Genomic DNA, 19,068 nt, shown 5'->3' on the forward strand with positions numbered 1-19,068 from the left:
GTCACAATTCAAACAAAATGCCGACTTTAATAGTGCTTAGTAGTTTTCAAGGGGGGGGGGGGGTCGTACGACCCCCCCCCCCCTCCCCCGGCTACGGGTGTGCGTCTCGGATACCTCATACAGCTGTGCTCTACGCTGGTCGGCATGTAAAGCAGTTCAGTTACTTCATATGTCTATACATGTACAATATTTTCTGCCAACTTTCATCACAAGTTTTTAAACGGGCAAAGTTGGAATTCAATTGTTAAACAAATGTAGTTTAGGTGGTGTTTGTGTGTGTTTTATTCTAATTACATGTGCATGTACCATACATGGCTTTCCGTTCTGGATCAGTGACGTTTTCCCCCAAAAGTCGAAGCCTAGTCTTGAAATAGATCATACCCAAATATTTGATTTCATTTTCAATGATATTCCCAATGGTCACAGCCGCCCTTTTGAAAATACATTTTGTTTTTTCTAATTTCAAAGCATAGATGAAAAAAAAAAAATATGTACAATGCATTTTGTGAATTATCGTCAGTAGTACATGTATTTGCCAATCAGAGTTGGTGTTGAGCGCATAGAATAGATAATATTTTAACATATAGTATCGTGATTTAAAAAACGAGAGAAGAAAACTGTTTCATACATGTATCTTCGTTTTCAAGAAAGGTTCTATCTTATTTAGTAATATTCAATACCTGGAATAAATATCTGGTTTAGATTTGCTAGTTTCAATATCAAGCTCTAAAATATCTTCATTCTCGTTAACATTTGCCTTGAATACCTACATGTATATACAATGTAGATGTTTCTGTGTTCTTGTATAAATTGATTATGACTAGCTAGATATAAGAGAGATTATTTCATTTCATTTCCTTTTGAACGAATAAAAAACGCATAAGTCTTAAAGGCCCCGCATTGCAACTAAAGGGTGTGTATTTCTGACTGTAAATATTGTTTTGACAAAATTACATTATATTGGCTGCTTCTCGGTAAATTATTATGAGAACAGAGCGGCATGTCATAAATGCATGTACCGGTAAATAAGAAATACTTTCCAGTTTGTCGGGGCCCCTGAGGTCTGTCGGGGCCCCTGAGGCTCTATGATGCTACCGAACGATAAAATATAAATTACTTTGAAATTGCGCTAAATGCCTATCATGATAAAAAGTAAACGTTTCGAAATTTTTTTAAAAACTTCCTTAACAAAGACTTCTTGCAGTGAAACGAAGATACGGAGTCGATGAAGTCTTTGAAGCTACGTTAGATAAGTGAAAATGCATGACAAACTAAATGAATGAATTATTGAATAAATGTATCGATCAATATTCGAAGTCTCTTTCTTGGTAGTGAAATTGGTATTAAACATGGTGAAATACTTTTTATATGACATATTTTTGAGATGAGCTTTTCCAAGTATCGTTATTCAGTTGATAAATTTACTCATTCTAATGCATGCAGATGACATGATTTTACAAGAAATGTTAGACGCTCTGGATAGGATATACTGAAGTGTAGTAGCTAAATGGCATTGTACAAAAATTCATGTGAAAGGGGGTGGGGGTGGGGTGTAGAGATAAGGAATGGTCTTCATTGATGATTAATGAATTTAATTGTCTTGGCATATTGTTTATTTATAATGGCAAATCCCTCAAAACACAGAAACATGCCGCAGAACAAGGGAGGAAAGCGTTATTTTCGATTTCTAATAATCCGAAAAATGTTTCATTTTTTAATACTCATGTCAACACTGCTTTATTATAGGGTTCTGAAATACGGTGTTTTTACAAAGCCTCAGATGTTGAAAAACTGCATATATACATGTATATATAAGATTTTGTAAAAAGCTAAGTGTAAATAATAAACCTGTAATGATTTAGTATATTGCGAACTCCCAGTCGATCAAAGGGTGACTAGTTAATACCTATCGATAGACACCAATCTTGTTAAATTCGATCCATAAAATATTAAGCGATATCAACGCTTCAATGTACATGTACGTAGCAAAGTTAATTTTCGGTCAATTTTCCCGCGCCTTTATCTCCGACCGGCGGTTCGCTAGGACCACATGTATGTACCCGGTGTTAAAAAATGTCCAAGCATTTTACTAGAGAGAATTGGGGGCGCCTTTTTTTTTTGTGACACATGCTTTCTCCGGCCATTTTTTTTTTACCCTATCCCAAATTGTCTTGACGTGTATTTCGTTTGACGGCCAATTAATAATTTAAATTTCACTGGATAGATTTTGTTTAAAATATAATGTCATTGAAAATGCCTTGTTTATATTCACATTTTGACACAAAGTTTTAAAAATTCCAAATTGTATTGAAAATAATTCTATGAAGCATTCAATATTGCAATTTCAAAAAAGAAGAAAAAGAGTAGGCCTATAGGAGTTGCCTATACATACATCTGCTCTATGTCCATGAGGAGTGGTCGGTTTAAGGTGTTGAAGCTACCTACATACATCGGCTCTCTGTCCATGAGGAGTGGTCGGTTTAAGGTGTGTTGAAAAATCATATAACAGAAACGGTGTACAGTTCGAATCCTAGCAAAGTCAATTGATATTTTCTCTGGATAGCGCTGGTCGAAATCACGATCATCTGCAAAGAATATCGGACATCGGGGAGAAGTACCGGAAGCTTTGTCGTTTTCTCCATGGATACATGTAGCATACGATTCAACGTTTGTGTCCCGTAACTTGTGTCTGCGGGTCGTTCTCTTTGTTTTCTGAATTTGTTTGCTATCTAATCATGCCAGTTGTTGACAACACTATATTTTTGTTGATCAGGCCATGTGTTTGTTTCTATGGATACATATATACGTACGATTCAATGTTTGCGTTAAAGAACTCTTATGTTACCTTTTTTTTTTTTAGAATGACAGCCCATGAGACAAAATATTCTAGATTTGCTTTTAATCAGCGATGTTTCAATTATTGACAACATTACGTACTGTATAATGTTGTTTTGTGTTGTAACATGACTATTGATATGCATGATTATTATAATGTTCATGCCCGGATTAAAATGTTGTTTGTCTCCGAACACTTAAAAATCTTTAAATAATTCACCAAACTATATTCACTGCTATTTTATTTTTTTTAGAAAATAAATAACACTCTTGAAAGTGTTTTGGAAATTTAAAAAAAAATTACAAGCATAATATGAACATCTAAATCAAGGCATTATTACGCTAGATAAAATTACAGCTTCGTTTTCACGTTACGTTAAAGCTGTGTCATTGACTCGTCATTTATTCACTTCTAATATGTGTATTCGTTTAGACCGGCTATGCTTTCTCACCGATGTCCGTAGATTTGAATCTCACAGACCTGTAACAAGTCGCACGCACCGGGTCTGGAGTGGATCATCAAGGTAACGTAACGCCCCCTCGTGGACTGCTTACAAAACACGAGAATACGGTCATGTGCATTGGTTGGTCCCGGATAAAAACCACATTCCTGCTGATGTCCAACATCTGCAACTGTGATGGACACATTGTGGAGCCTTCCAGGTTCTGTAAAGCAGAAAACAGCAATTAAAATACTAATTATAGTAATGTATATAGGACTGGTAAAATGTCACCGAGGGATTGAATATTTCAACCGCGCAAGGGGGGGGGGGTTCCAGAAAAAATCAAGTCTAACCACTAGACGATCAGTGTTTCTTTGAGGAAGCTGTCTTCTCAGCTTTTGAGTGCAACCACGTACAGTATCTACAACTGTGTACATGTAGGTATATCTACAACTGTGTACACGTAGGTATATCTATAACTGTGTACATGTAGGTATATATATATAACTGTGTACATGTAGGTATATCTATAACTGTGTACATGTAGGTATATCTATAACTGTGTACATGTAGGTATATCTATAACTGTGTACATGTAGGTATATCTATAACTGTGTACATGTAGGTATATCTATAACTGTGTACATGTAGGTATATATATATAACTGTGTACATGTAGGTATATCTATAACTGTGTACATGTAGGTATATCTACAACTGTGTACATGTAGGTGTATCTATAACTGTGTACATGTACATGTAGGTATATCTACAACTGTGTACATGTAGGTATATCTACAACTGTGTACATGTAGGTATATCTATAACTGTGTACATGTAGGTATATATATATAACTGTGTACATGTAGGTATATCTATAACTGTGTACATGTAGGTATATCTACAACTGTGTACATGTAGGTGTATCTATAACTGTGTACATGTACATGTAGGTATATCTACAACTGTGTACATGTAGGTATATCTACAACTGTGTACATGTAGGTATATCTATAACTGTGTGCATGTAGGTATATCTATAACTGTGTACATGTAGGTATATCTATAACTGTGTACATGTAGGTATATATATATAACTGTGTACATGTAGGTGTATCTACAACTGTGTACATGTAAGTATATCTATAACTGTGTACATGTAGGTATATCTACAACTGTGTACATGTAGGTGTATCTACAACTGTGTACATGTAGGTATATCTATAACTGTGTACATGTAGGTATATCTATAACTGTGTACATGTACATGTAGGTGTATCTATAACTGTGTACATGTACATGTAGGTGTATCTATAACTGTGTACATGTAGGTATATCTATAACTGTGTACATGTACATGTAGGTATATCTATAACTGTGTACATGTACATGTAGGTGTATCTATAACTGTGTACATGTAGGTATATCTATAACTGTGTACATGTAGGTATATCTACAACTGTGTACATGTAGGTATATCTATAACTGTGTACATGTAGGTATATCTATAACTGTGTACATGTAGGTATATCTATAACTGTGTACATGTAGGTATATCTATAACTGTGTACATGTAGGTATATCTATAACTGTGTACATGTAGGTATATCTACAACTGTGTACATGTAGGTATATCTATAACTGTGTACATGTAGGTATATCTACAACTGTGTACATGTAGGTATATCTATAACTGTGTACATGTAAGTATATCTATAACTGTGTACATGTAGATATATCTACAACTGTGTACATGTAGGTATATCTATAACTGTGTACATGTAGGTATATCTATAACTGTGTACATGTAGGTATATCTATAACTGTGTACATGTAGGTATATCTATAACTGTTGTACATGTAGGTATATCTACAACTGTGTACATGTAGGTATATCTATAACTGTGTACATGTAGGTATATCTACAACTGTGTACATGTAGGTATATCTATAACTGTGTACATGTAAGTATATCTATAACTGTGTACATGTAGATATATCTACAACTGTGTACATGTAGGTATATCTATAACTGTGTACATGTAGGTATATCTATAACTGTGTACATGTAGGTATATCTATAACTGTGTACATGTAGGTATATCTACAACTGTGTACATGTAGGTATATCTATAACTGTGTACATGTAGGTATATCTACAACTGTGTACATGTAGGTATATCTATAACTGTGTACATGTAAGTATATCTATAACTGTGTACATGTAGGTATATCTATAACTGTGTACATGTAGGTATATCTACAACTGTGTACATGTAGGTATATCTACAACTGTGTACATGTAGGTATATCTATAACTGTGTACATGTAGGTATATCTATAACTGTGTACATGTAGGTATATCTATAACTGTGTACATGTAGGTATATCTATAACTGTGTACATGTAGGTATATCTATAACTGTGTACATGTAGGTATATATACGACTGTGTACATGTAGGTATATCTATAACTGTGTACATGTAGGTATATCTATAACTGTGTACATGTAGGTATATATCTATAACTGTGTACATGTAGGTATATCTATAACTGTGTACATGTAGGTATATATATATAACTGTGTACATGTAGGTATATCTATAACTGTGTACATGTAAGTATATCTATAACTGTGTACATGTAGGTATATCTATAACTGTGTACATGTAGGTATATCTATAACTGTGTACATGTAGGTATATCTACAACTGTGTACATGTAGGTATATCTATAACTGTGTACATGTAGGTATATCTATAACTGTGTACATGTAGGTATATCTATAACTGTGTACATGTAGGTATATCTATAACTGTGTACATGTAGGTATATCTACAACTGTGTACATGTAGGTATATCTATAAATGTGTACATGTAGGTATATCTACAACCGTGTACATGTAGGTATATCTATAACTGTGTACATGTAGGTATATCTATAACTGTGTACATGTAGGTATATCTATAACTGTGTACATGTAGGTATATCTACAACCGTGTACATGTAGGTATATCTATAACTGTGTACATGTAGGTATATATATATAACTGTGTACATGTAGGTATATCTATAACTGTGTACATGTAGGTATATCTATAACTGTGTACATGTAGGTATATCTACAACTGTGTACATGTAGGTATATCTATAACTGTGTACATGTAAGTATATCTATAACTGTGTACATGTAGGTATATCTATAACTGTGTACATGTAGGTACTGGTCCAATCCTTATTTCAGTGATTCAATCATAGTCTACATTTATTGCTTGAACCTATCCAGTTGCAAAAAAAAAAAATTATATTCCATTCAGATTATGAAATGATTGGGAAAGGACTACATTTAATGGGAGAACGATTTTTTAACCAAAAACGTTCTTAATCGGCATGATTTTAGTTTTCGTTTTATTAAACATATCGTTGATATATACCCGTAGACGTGGTTTTCAACTTTGTAATATATCAAATAAATGGTAGGGGCTATGAACTAATTCAAATGTTGTACATTTCTTAAAGAGACACATATCGATACTGACAATTTTGAACAATTGGGATGCATCAATTTACTCTCAACTGCGCTTTGAAGATCGTTCGGAATTCAAAGGTTTCTTCATGCTGACTCGGACTTTTGAATGCTTATTTACATCACGTGGTTTTGAATGACAGCAAAGGTGTTTTGTACGAAATTATTTAAATTCCCCTTCAAGGGGGTCCACACTCACCTTTCAAGTATAAGATTATTCCCTGCTCCCTATAATAAGTAATTATAAATCATTATTTCAACAGAAACCTTCCATGTTCTCATTGACCGATGTTTTTACAACTAACACGTGTCGTGTTCAGATAAAAATAGCACTTACTTTTAAACGTGGTGTCTTCGCAGCTAGCCTCAATGGCAGATTTAGGGGGCCAGGATCCCCCTCCCTTTTTACCCCACAGATTGTTAATGAAAATCCAAATTTTGCACCAGAATGGCCGATTACTTTGGCTAATCTTTGACTTTCACACCCCTCTTCGGAAATCTTAGATCTGCCACTGAGTTACATGTGTTTCTCCGAGTTCTTTGTTTTCCAACGGTCATACTGATCCCAAGGTAAATTTTAGTTCACGTATGAGTTTTATCTCATTCTATTTTTACCTCTTTTCTCACAGAATCTGTCAAAATCTACACTTTCTCTCACTGGACGACATGCTGCACTGTTTACTCTCTATGCGCATGCGTCTGAAGACTGAAAGGAGGAGACTCGATATTTTTTGTATAGGCCATCAAAAAGTATTAATTTTTACGTTAAAACGATAATTTTTAACTTTAGATAAGTGTTATTTTCGCAAAGTTCATACTTTCAACAATGCAACAAAAATTGAGAAAGCGCTGGGAAAATTGTCATTTCATGATTTTTGCGCAAAATGAGCTGTAGTGTCTCTTTAATTTGGTTGATCTATTTTTTTTTTCTAAAAATAGTATGGATTTTTGAAACGTCTATGTTAATAAACCTGAAATTTTGTACAAAAAATTAGTACTTTGGCCAATAAAAAATAAATCTATTAACCTTGCCTTAAAGTTCCAATTTAAATGTTGAAACGATTATTTATGTGCAATTTTAAAAATAGACAATAGTTCTAATATATTCTTTTGAATTCTCAAATTCTATTTCATTACTTTTTCCGTATATACGTGCAAAAAAGTCATTATTCATGTCCAATATTATATCATTACATAAAAGCTTTCCATATCTGAATTGTTAGAAGATACGAGTATGTATTCATTTGATGTAATGATGGATTTGTGTTGCTATTGTTGTATTGACACCAACAGACAAATTGTGTTCATGCGAATAAATCGTATGTAAATTTCAAGTGCAAGGTTAAGTTTAACAAACTAGCTGATAATCATAATAATAAGCACTATGATCCCAGTTTTTCTTTTTAATTTCACATTCCCCTGCAATGTAGAAATCAAAGATATACTTAAAAATTGACAAAACTCGGGTACGAAACTCTTTTTAGTCTTTTCACTCACCACAGCAATCCTGTCTAGCATGAATCAAAACCTGGAGAACGTAGGCTGATAGACCCAGGTCTATCTGAATCCAGGGGTTCATTTGATGTCGGGTCGCCGCGATGGTGTTAAACTTACATTCCGTGTCATTGTCCACGGCAAACTCAGAAACCAAAGGAATTCCGTTAACAAACACGGAACTCATGTTGGTCGCCGAGTGCGGGATGACTGAAAAATAAGAAAAGTAAAATTCATTTACTTCATTTCTAAATTATCTTTTAAATAAACAAAACAACAACAACACATGGATTTGGAAAGGAGAGGACAGGAGGGGCAAGGAGAAATTGAAAATATAGGAAGGAACTACAGAGAAAAACAACGGTGGATGTTAGTTAATTCTATTTGTTTCTGAACGATCATGGGAAAGCATTCGAGATTCGGTACACTGAATATTTTATCAAACGAACTGCAGGTGCATATATTAATTGTTTCATGCAAGTCGAGTTCGGTATGGTTTTGTGAGGAGGATGCCGCTATTCGCAGTCTGTCACCGTAAGAACGTCACGGAGAATTTTTGAGTTCGGTATGGTTTTGTGAGTAGGATGCCGCTATTCGCAGTCTGTCACCGTAAGAACGTCACGGAGATGGTTTTGTGAGGAGGAGACCGCTATTCGCAGTCTGTCACCGTAAGAACGTCACGGAGAATTTTTGAGTTCGGTATGGTTTTGTGAGTAGGATGCCGCTATTCGTAGTCTGTCACCGTAAGAACGTCACGGAGATGGTTTTGTGAGGAGGAGGCCGCTATTCGCAGTCTGTCACCGTAAGAACGTCACGGAGATGGTTTTGTGAGGAGGAGGCCGCTATTCGCAGTCTGTCACCGTAAGAACGTCACGGAGATGGTTTTGTGAGGAGGAGGCCGCTATTCGCAGTCTGTCACCGTAAGAACGTCACGGAGAATTTTTGAGTTCGGTATGGTTTTGTGAGGAAGAGGCCGCTATTCACAGTTTGTCACCGTAAGAACGTCACGGAGAATTTTTGAGTTCGGTATGGTTTTGTGAGGAGAATGCCGCTATTCGCAGTCTGTCACCGTAAGAACGTCACGGAGAATTTTTGAGTTCGGTATGGTTTTGTGAGGAGGAGGCCGCTATTCGCAGCCTGTCGCCGTAAGAACGTCACGGAGATGGTTTTGTGAGGAGGATGCCGCTATTCGCAGTCTGTCACCGTAAGAACGTCACGGAGATGGTTTTGTGAGGAGGAGGCCGCTATTCGCAGTCTGTCACCGTAAGAACGTCACGGAGATGGTTTTGTGAGGAGGAGGCCGCTATTCGCAGTCTGTCGCCGTAAGAACGTCACGGAGATGGTTTTGTGAGGAGGAGGCCGCTATTCGCAGTCTGTCACCGTAAGAACGTCACGGAGATGGTTTTGTGAGGAGGAGGCCGCTATTCGCAGTCTGTCACCGTAAGAACGTCACGGAGAATTTTTGGGTTACGTATATAGCTGGTGATTGGTGAGCCAGGTGACTGAAAATATGACCTTTTTGCACTTGAATTCAGCTTTTATAAGATTTGTCATTTCATTAATCAGCACGACTGCAATACAAAGACAACCCCACTTAATTTAAAACAAAAGTACTTAATCGGATTGAGCAAAATCAATCAGATTTTTTTCATGAAATCTCTTTGATCCATTAATGACCTTTTTTGATCTTAGAAATTGTGTATACGTAAACATTATCTGGTAAGAAAATATCCCAGAGTATAATGATTCTTTTTACAGTTCCAGATTGAATTCACACTGATACCCTGAATTTTAGAAATCATGAAGATCAAAGTACTGAAAGTACTGGAAAGCGATAGGTCTAATTTGATTTATGATGTCAAATAATCTGCATTGCTAATGAGAACTTCAGGAAATCTGCATATCACTTGCATTTGGCAATATCATGTTTCAGTGTACTTCTTCAGTCAGTAAGGGTTTATTTTTGGATTACATACACGATCACAAATTATTATCTCAAACATACACATTAGAAACAACCAGTGGCGGATTTAGGGGGCACCCCCGAAAATTTTCAAATTGAAGGTAAATCGTGGTATTAGAAAATGTACTAAATGACAAAAGAAGGAATAATTTCTACCACTCCCGGAGAAATCAATGACAACATCTTCTGATTTCTTGAATTATTTATTGGGAGAACTCAATTTTTTCCAAAAACCCTTAAAATTTGCGTCATTTTAAAATTTCACCTTATCAAAAATGATTAAAAAAATAGCACAAATGACTTAACTAGAAGACATATTTCAAGCCCTATAAAATCTGTAAAATCCAGGAGCTTCCGCGGGCTTCGCCTCAATTTATTGCAGCCCCCAGATTTCCTGCCTCATAAAGTGCCCCCCCCCCCCCCCGTAACCGCAATTCCTGGATCCGCCCTTGACAACTAAATCTGAGAAAGAATTGGTATACATGTATAAAACACATAATGGAGTTATGTATGCTTTTTATACCCGCACTTTCTACAGAAAGTTCGGGTATATTGTTGTTACCCTAGTCCGTCCGTCCGTCTGTCACACTTTCTTCTTCCTCAAACTGCTCTTTTATTTCAAGTGGTAACCAATTGATCTTTTGGAATATGATAGGTGGTGTACTGTAGATATATGATAAGGTTTTAGAATATTCAATTTTACCCTGGGGGCAAAACGGGGATCAAAAAATGACTTTTTTTCAACAAAAACCTGGTTCCCAGAACTCCTCCTACATTTCATGCAGTAGCCCAATCATCTTTTGGAAGATGATTGGTTGGGTCCTGTAGATGTGCAATAAGGTTTCGGAATTTTCATTTTCACCCTGGGGGCCAAATGGGGGTCGAAAATGATGCTTTTTAACACAACCCTGGTTCCCAGAACTCTTACATTTTACACAGTAGCCTAATAATCTTTTGGAAGATGATTGCTCGTGTCCTGTAGATGTGCAATAAGGTTTTGGAATCTTCATTTTCACCCCTGGAGTCAGATGAGGGTAAAAAAATGACGGGTTTTTTTTGCACAAAAGAACCCTGGTTCCCAGAACTCCTCTTACATTTTAAACAGTATCCTAATAATCTTTAGGGAGATGGTTGCTGGTGTCCGGTAGATGCACAAAAGGGTTTCGGAATTTGGGGGCCAAGTGGGGGTCGAAAAATGACGATTTTGTACAAAAAAAACCTTGTTCCCAGAACTCCTCTTACATTTTAAGCAGTATCCTAATAATAAGGTTTTGGAATTTTTATTTTCACCCTGGGGTCAAATGAGGGTTGAAAAATGACATTTTTGCACAAAAGAACACTCAGGTCCCCAGAACTCTTTTTACGTTTCAAGCAGTATCCTAATAATCTTTAGGAAATTGGTTGCTGGTGTCCTGTAGATGTGCAATAAGGTTTTGGAATTTTTATGTTTGCCCTGGGGGCCAAATGGGGGTCGAAAATGATGCTTTTTTGAACAAAAAACCTTGGTTCCCAGAACTCCTCTTACAATTTATGCATGGACCAAATCATTTTTTGGAAGGTATCAATGACCTTGAACTTGTCACAATGACCTTGAGTCAAGGTTATGACACACTCCCAGGTCATAAAAAATCTTTGTACAAAGTACGAACTTCCAATGACTCTCCACTACAAAATAATAACTCAATTAATTTTTTAATACTTTTTCTGCTTGTGACCATGAACTTGCAGGAATGAATTTGGGTCAAAGTCATCAAACACCTTCAGGTCATAAACAATCTTTATACCAAGTATGAACCACCAATGATCCTTCATTTTAAAAAAACTTTTTTTGTTCTTCTTGTTATAATTTAATTTAAATGTTCCTCTTACTGAAATGAATTTGAATATAAATGCTTCATTTTCACTCAAAAAGCAGTAAAAGTTAAGAATAGCAATAGATCACAATTTTATAACACTTCATCATTCTGGCATAAAGTATTGAAAAAGTGTATACCTCTTGTTCTTGAAATATAATTTTTTTTCAATTATTATAAAAGGTTTCAAATGGTTTGAGAGATTTTTCCTGAACTTTGGACCCAATAATTTTATCAAACATATTTAAAAAGTCCACCACTATTGATCCCCACCCCTAGATATATCAACAAAAATCATCCATATATACAACTTTTCTGTGAAGTATTTACTACTGTACTCAATGATTTCACTGGCTATTCATGCTAGTGACTACTACTCATTAGATCTCAATTGCTCCTGAGTTTCAGACTTTGAAGCAGAAATCCTTTCTACAAATAGATCTAGGTAAGTTATCTTTTTAATTTTAAATTAACTTAAGTACTTATGGTCTATATATATTAGGGATGTATATTGAAATGAGATAATTTAATTTACAAAAAATTTCAATATTTCAATTCAGTATCTATTTTTCACTTTTTAAAAAAAAATTTAAAACAAACAAATTAACAAACAGAAACTTCTACTGTCATATTTAGTTTAACTTTTTGGGGAGGGGCAGAGAGATAACATCAATAAGCAAACAAATTGAAGAAGAAAAATAATTAAATATCCTTACAACTTGAATAACAATTCACAAATTTGGTATCGGGAACATTTAAAAAAAAAATTATTCAGGAAAATAGAGTTTTGAAAAACACCAAATTATAAAGACAAGTTTAAAAGTAAGAATACTTCGATTGCTGTTTTGATCCATACTGAAGTATGGAAAGTACCGTTGCATTGGTACTTTCAATGTGTATTGATCAAAAATATACATATAACCCTAGTGTATATATAGATTTTATTATAACTTGAAGCCAGTGCCAACAGTAATATGATGTAAAGGTGGAGATCATTTCATATTTCCATTAGTCAATGGTTTATGTATTCTGACATGAGCAGTGAGAGATGATATGGTTTAGGATTGACTACATTCTCATCTGAGCATTTTATGCTTAATTTAATCATGTATAATCAAGTAAATTATAAAATAACGACTGTGGCTTCTTTGCCAGTAACACCAATATGACGAAGAGTATATCTAAATTGCATTACATTATTCTTTAACCATTCATACAATTTCAAAGCTGATTGATTTTGATAACCCTTACACTATATAAAATATACGGCTTTGGACAAATTGTGCAGTATTGAGGAAATGTTGATAAGACATGATGACTCATTCAATCTTTCATGTTGTTAATGATATAAGGGTTGAAATTATATCACTTAGGCCTTTAACTTTACCGCAATACACGTAAAAATCCTGGTTTTTACAAATTGTTCTATGTAGAATTGAAAATGTCGTGCATTTATCTATTTCCTAGATTCATTCCCCATGACATTTTTTGTAGTTTCATCAGACGGTTTTTTATGCATGTAAGATCAAAGGCTAAGGCAGATGAACCGAATTTATAAAATACTCTCTTTACTTTTTCTTTTCTGAACAATTTGGGAAATTTTTCTTTGAGGAATGCAATAAGAATAAATAAGTATAATGTATATTATACAGTCTGTCTCTGATTTGTCGTGTCTGAATATCGGAGGGAAAAAAATAAACAAAAAAGTTAATAGGGCGTGGTAATATGGAAGTATCAGCATCGTGTTTCTGTAAGCCAGAATTCTAAAGGCAAACTGTGCAACATGAAGGTGAAAGTTCATTTTAATTCCATTTTACTGAATTGAAGACCAATATAACAAATTGATGGCAACAACGAAAACAAAACTCACGATTGACGTCATTTCCGGTCATTTGCTGTACCTGTAGGGAGGAATTATTGGATAAGAGATGAACTTTTTGACGAAACTCAAATTTAAAGATGGGAGTGCGACATTTTATGTAAGGTCTAGACCTACAAATTGCGTTATATTGCATTCAAATTTAATCTCAACTTTCGGACCTGATTTCTGAGACAGACATTGTTTCGTCATGTATACTATTTGATTACTCTTAATGGAACTGATATTTGAAAATCAAAATCGTTCTGGGAAACTTAAGCATACTTTTTAAATTCCTAATATGAATCTTGAAACGTAACAAACGCTTAAATTCTGCAATCTATTCAGACAAAAATGTAGGAATACAAGTGAATCTTAGAAGGAAAATGTAGGAATACAAGTGTATCTTAGAAGGAAAATGTAGGAATACAAGTGTATCTTAGAAGGAAAATGTAGGAATACAAGTGTATCTTAGAAGGAAAATGTAGGAATACAAGTGTATCTTAGAAGGAAAATGTAGGAATACAAGTGTATCTTAGAAGGAAAATGTAGGAATACAAGTGTATCTTAGAAGGAAAATGTAGATTCGACAGATACACTATAGATATAAAAGTTACGAAATTATGACAAATAGTTACTAAAAATCTGAAACTCGAATTTCTCTTGTTGAAAATGTGTGCTAAAATAAGGCCATTTACTACATTTCTGACTTCACCCTCCTATTTTGGCTAAAGTGTATCATCAACGGTCACAACACGGGTACCTGTAAAGTGCGAAACGAAATCGAAACGAAACGAAACGAAATCTACCGAAACGAAACGAAATCTACCGAAACGAAACGAAACCCACCGAAACGAAATGAAACCCACTGAAACGAAACGAAACCTACCGAAACGAAACGAAACAGATTGTATAATCGAACTCTTTTAATTATGCAAGGTGAAGATAACGAACAGTGATCAATCTCATAACTCCTACAAGCAATACAAAATAGATAGTTGGGCAAACACGGACCCCTGGACACACCAGGGGTGGGATCAGGTGCCTAGGAGGAGTAAGCATCCCCTGTATAATAATTAAAAATGGTATCTTAGGCCCTTGTTAAAGTTAACACATATAAATAAAATTCGCCTCCCCTTTGATGTAGGCTTTCGGCTTGACTGTTACAAACATCAAAGGGGAGGCGAATTTTATATGTGGTAACTTTCACAGGGGCCTAAGATACCATTTTTAATTATTATAATTAAAAGAGTTCGGTTATACAATCTGTTTCGTTTCGTTAGGTTTCGTTTCGTTTCGGCAGGTTTCGTTTCGGTAGATTTCGTTTCGTTTCGGGAGATTTCGTTTCGTTTCGATTTCGTTTCGCACTTTACAGGTACCCGTCACAACACCCCTATGAAATACTTTGAATCCGCTCCAGACTTTCATCATACATACCATTTGGAGATATACACAGCTATCGGTGTGGTTTCCGGATTGTTCCATTTCGAGTTTCTTCCACGAACAACACGCTCTGCACTGGTAGAGTTCGGCCCGGATTTTACAGATCTCCACGCCACTTAATCTCCTGTCATATCTGTATTTGTTAACGCAGTTGACCATGGCCGAAGAGAAAGAGGGTCCACTGACCGCGGACAAAATACCAACACGATCAGTCAAGGATCCCCGGAATTGAAGTTTGTACTGTGTTTGGTGTAAAAGGCAATGGGAGACTGAGATAAAGATAGTGTAAATGTACACAGAATAGCGATATATCAGAATGAAGTAACACGACATTTTCCTATTCTCAGCTCCCAGTGTTGTTGTACCTACAGTTGAGTAATAATGATTTCTGTGAAATTCAAATTTACACAACTGCTCCTAAATCATTCAGAATATTTAATTCCAAAAAATATTCTTCAAAAGAATTTCTAAAAAATAAAAAAGTAAAAATCGATTATTAATACTTTGAATGTTGTGAGATCGTTATCTGAAATGTGTTTCAGTTGCATTCTAATTATGAATTGGTCGACTTTTTATTATATAAAAGAGAGAGTATATTTATAATGCAACAATACTTAGAAATGTGACACTTAATTGGATTTCATGTTATCAAGAAATGTTTAATCAATGAGATGACAATTTGATGTTAACGGGGACGAGGGAGATGTCATAATATTTTCAAAGGCGACAGACATAATCAGTTTATTGTCTACCTTGCGAACACAGGCACTGGTCATTAATATAGATCTGGAATACATTGTGTTTATTTTCAATATCTTAGGAAATATTTTGAGTTTACAGTTTACCGTTTGATACCGATCCCGATCAAATCAAACTACGCGAAATACTAGCGCATTACATCTAAATTTCCAAGATTATGCCTTTATTTTAATTTTTAACAATCGCTAATAGGAGGAAGGCGATGTCCTGGATCTCCTGTTGCAGGATACATTTGATGATGACCCAAACGATCCTGCATTCAGTAAAGACGAACCGGTAAGGCCGACTAGTAAACAGGCGATTTTATGAATAATTCACGATTTGATGCCATAATTTGTCGTTTCATGAAAGAAAATAGCGATATTTTATGACATCTAAACCAAGTATATAACACCCAATATTGTCTTTAAGAGATAAATATATCTGACACCAATTAATCTCTCCTGGACCGGCATTCATCAGTCTGATCCCCCCTTTCCGTACCTGATGAGTGTAAGAAGAAGGGGGGGGGGGTTAAAATCAGACTGAGCATTTATGGCCGCTAGTACGGAGACCGTATTTTCAAGATTTTTCTGTTTATACAAAAAACTGTCTATGAAAACAAAACATATCAGTAATATTACATTATTGCATTATCGTAATACTAGAATTTATTATCATGATTTGAGTTATTTTCTTTATATTGTAACAAAATTAAAAAAGAAATGTGTGTTTGGGCCAACATTTTCAAAAGGAGTGGTTCGCGGTGAAGAATATTCACCACGGCAAGGTTCTCGCAAACGTCGCGAAAATTTCTCACCCGCGAAGAAATGTTTGTTTACAGTATTTTTACGTCTTTTAATATTTCAAAAGAAATCATTCTTTGGTGTCCGTGAATATGTTCGTGACAAATATGTACTCATAAGTGTTGCGCAAGTACCTTCTTTTATAGACAATATTTACAATACTAGTTATAACGACACACGTACCAGCTAAGGTTGTGTGAGTATAACACACCCAAATTACGATGTATATTCTAGTTTCTTACTTCAAAATGAATATTCTGAAAGATCGAAATTATTTTTCCTTGACGAAATACCTTTGTTTTGAATGGATAATATTTAACAAGTCATTTGTAACACTTTTGTGTATTTAACGTTAAAGTTGTGATTTGAGCTATGCTCATTATGCAAAGAATATTGTCCTCAGCGTGCAATCTTCACATTGATGATTTATTTTCAGCAGATCATTAGCATATAAAAAGGTGAGGAAAACGAACAGTGATCCATCTCATAACTCCTATAAGGAATACAACATAGACTGTTTGGAAAACACGGACCCGGGATCGGGTGCCTAGAACGAGTAAGAATCCCCTGTCGCCATATTGCGGAAGTTGCAATTTATTGTAGTTGCAGTTGATATTTAAAATAAACATCTGAACAGTATGTTTAATGTTTCTGTTTTATTAATGGATGGAAGTCTTGTCTGTTTACAATATAAACTCTATAAAATATTCTAATGCATGCTTTTGTTATTTTTATTTTTTTACTGACATTGTGGTGTGAATTAAATGTGGATTCTAAAATATTCTAAAGAACTTGTAGTAAATTTGAAATCACAAAACTTTTCTCAAATCAACAACATCAAAACGTATGACTTTTTCAAGACTTTACATCACCATTCTTCACGATGAATTAAAGACTAGACTGTTTGACATCACAGACAGTTTCCTCGTCAACTAAAACGGAAAACGAAAATATTCCTATCTAGTTATCAGCCATCCAAAAATTACTTTGTAAATGACACTCTGATTCCACGCACAAGTACTCTGAAGTTAAAATAAAATATATGCTGGAGTTCCTCATTGACAATATTTTCGTGGTCTTTGGTGATCATACTTCCAGCAGTCTGTTGGAATCCCCATGGGCACGAATTGTGCTCCTTTGTCAGCTGACTTGTTTTTATATTCCTATGAAATTGAATTTATTAAAAAAAACTTCTACATGGGAAGAATAAATCTCTTGCTGCGGCATTCAAATCGACATTGAAGGCCGCAGGGAGAGGTCTTAAATAGGCTATGCCTGCTGCCCGATCCCATTCCCTTTGTGAATAAAATATAGTTTAAATTAAATTTAATTTGACATTTAGATATATCGACGACGTATTATCAATTAACAAAAATAATTTTCATTCATATGTCGATTCAATATATCCCAGTGAACTCGAAATAAAAGGCACGACAGAGTCGTCCACTTCTGCTTCATACTTATATATTTTATTGAAAGTAGATATTAACGGCAAACTAACAACTCACCTTTATGACAAACGGGATGATTTTAACTTCTCCATCGTCAACTTCTTATATTTATGTAGCAATATTCGAATATCATCTGAATAGGTTGTTCACATATCTCAACTGATTAGATACACAAAACAAGAGGCCCATGGGCCACATCACTCACCTGAGTCACCTTGGTCCATATCAGAAGATTTTCCATATCTATTTGCATGTAAAACCGTAGTCCTTATTATGGCCCCAAACCTTCCCCTGGAGGACATAGTTTTTGCAAACTTGAATCTACACTATGTCAGAAAGCTTTCATGTAAATGTGAACTTCTTTGGCCCAATGGTTCTTGAGAAGAAGATTTTTAAAGATTTTCCCTTTATATTTGTATGTAAAACTTTGACCCCCTATTGTGGCCCCATCCGACCCCTGGGGGCCATGATCTTAACAATTTATAATCTGCATTATATCAGGAAGCTTTCATATAAATCTCAGCTTTTCTGGCTTAGTGGTTCTTGGGAAGAAGATTTTTAAAGATTTTCCCTATATATTTGTATGTAAAACTTTGATCCCCTATTGTGGCCCCATCCGACCCCCGGGGGCCATGATTTTAACAATTTAGAATCTG

General features: G+C 35.1%; 2 protein-coding genes across 2 annotated transcripts in view; one reads left to right on the top strand and one right to left on the bottom strand.

Moving 5' to 3' along the window:
• The window catches only part of LOC125653998 (serine/threonine-protein phosphatase 6 regulatory ankyrin repeat subunit B-like), a 1,068,599-nt gene that overhangs the window by 448,777 nt on the left and 600,754 nt on the right, over window positions 1–19,068 (top strand). The gene's annotated exons all lie outside the window — the stretch shown is intronic.
• LOC125657137 (pentraxin fusion protein-like) lies at window positions 3,061–8,491 on the bottom strand. The gene is made up of 2 exons (XM_048887802.2): window positions 8,304–8,491; window positions 3,061–3,501 (listed from the first exon to the last, which is right to left on the bottom strand). Exons 1-2 carry the CDS (start codon window positions 8,485–8,487, stop codon window positions 3,284–3,286), a joined length of 402 nt encoding a protein of 133 aa, XP_048743759.2. The 5' UTR covers window positions 8,488–8,491; the 3' UTR covers window positions 3,061–3,283.

The sequence above is a fragment of the Ostrea edulis genome, chromosome 7 (genome assembly GCF_947568905.1).
Source record: "Ostrea edulis chromosome 7, xbOstEdul1.1, whole genome shotgun sequence".
NCBI classification, from domain to species: Eukaryota; Metazoa; Mollusca; class Bivalvia; order Ostreida; family Ostreidae; genus Ostrea; species Ostrea edulis.

Excerpts from the sequence above, each read along its gene's own strand:
- LOC125657137 (XM_048887802.2), bottom strand. The coding sequence starts at position 8,487 with ATGAGTTCCGTGTTTGTTAACGGAATTCCTTTGGTTTCTGAGTTTGCC. Across the intron at positions 3,502-8,303 it reads TGCTAGACAGGATTGCTGTG|AACCTGGAAGGCTCCACAAT; the intron begins GTGAGTGAAAAG and ends TCTGCTTTACAG.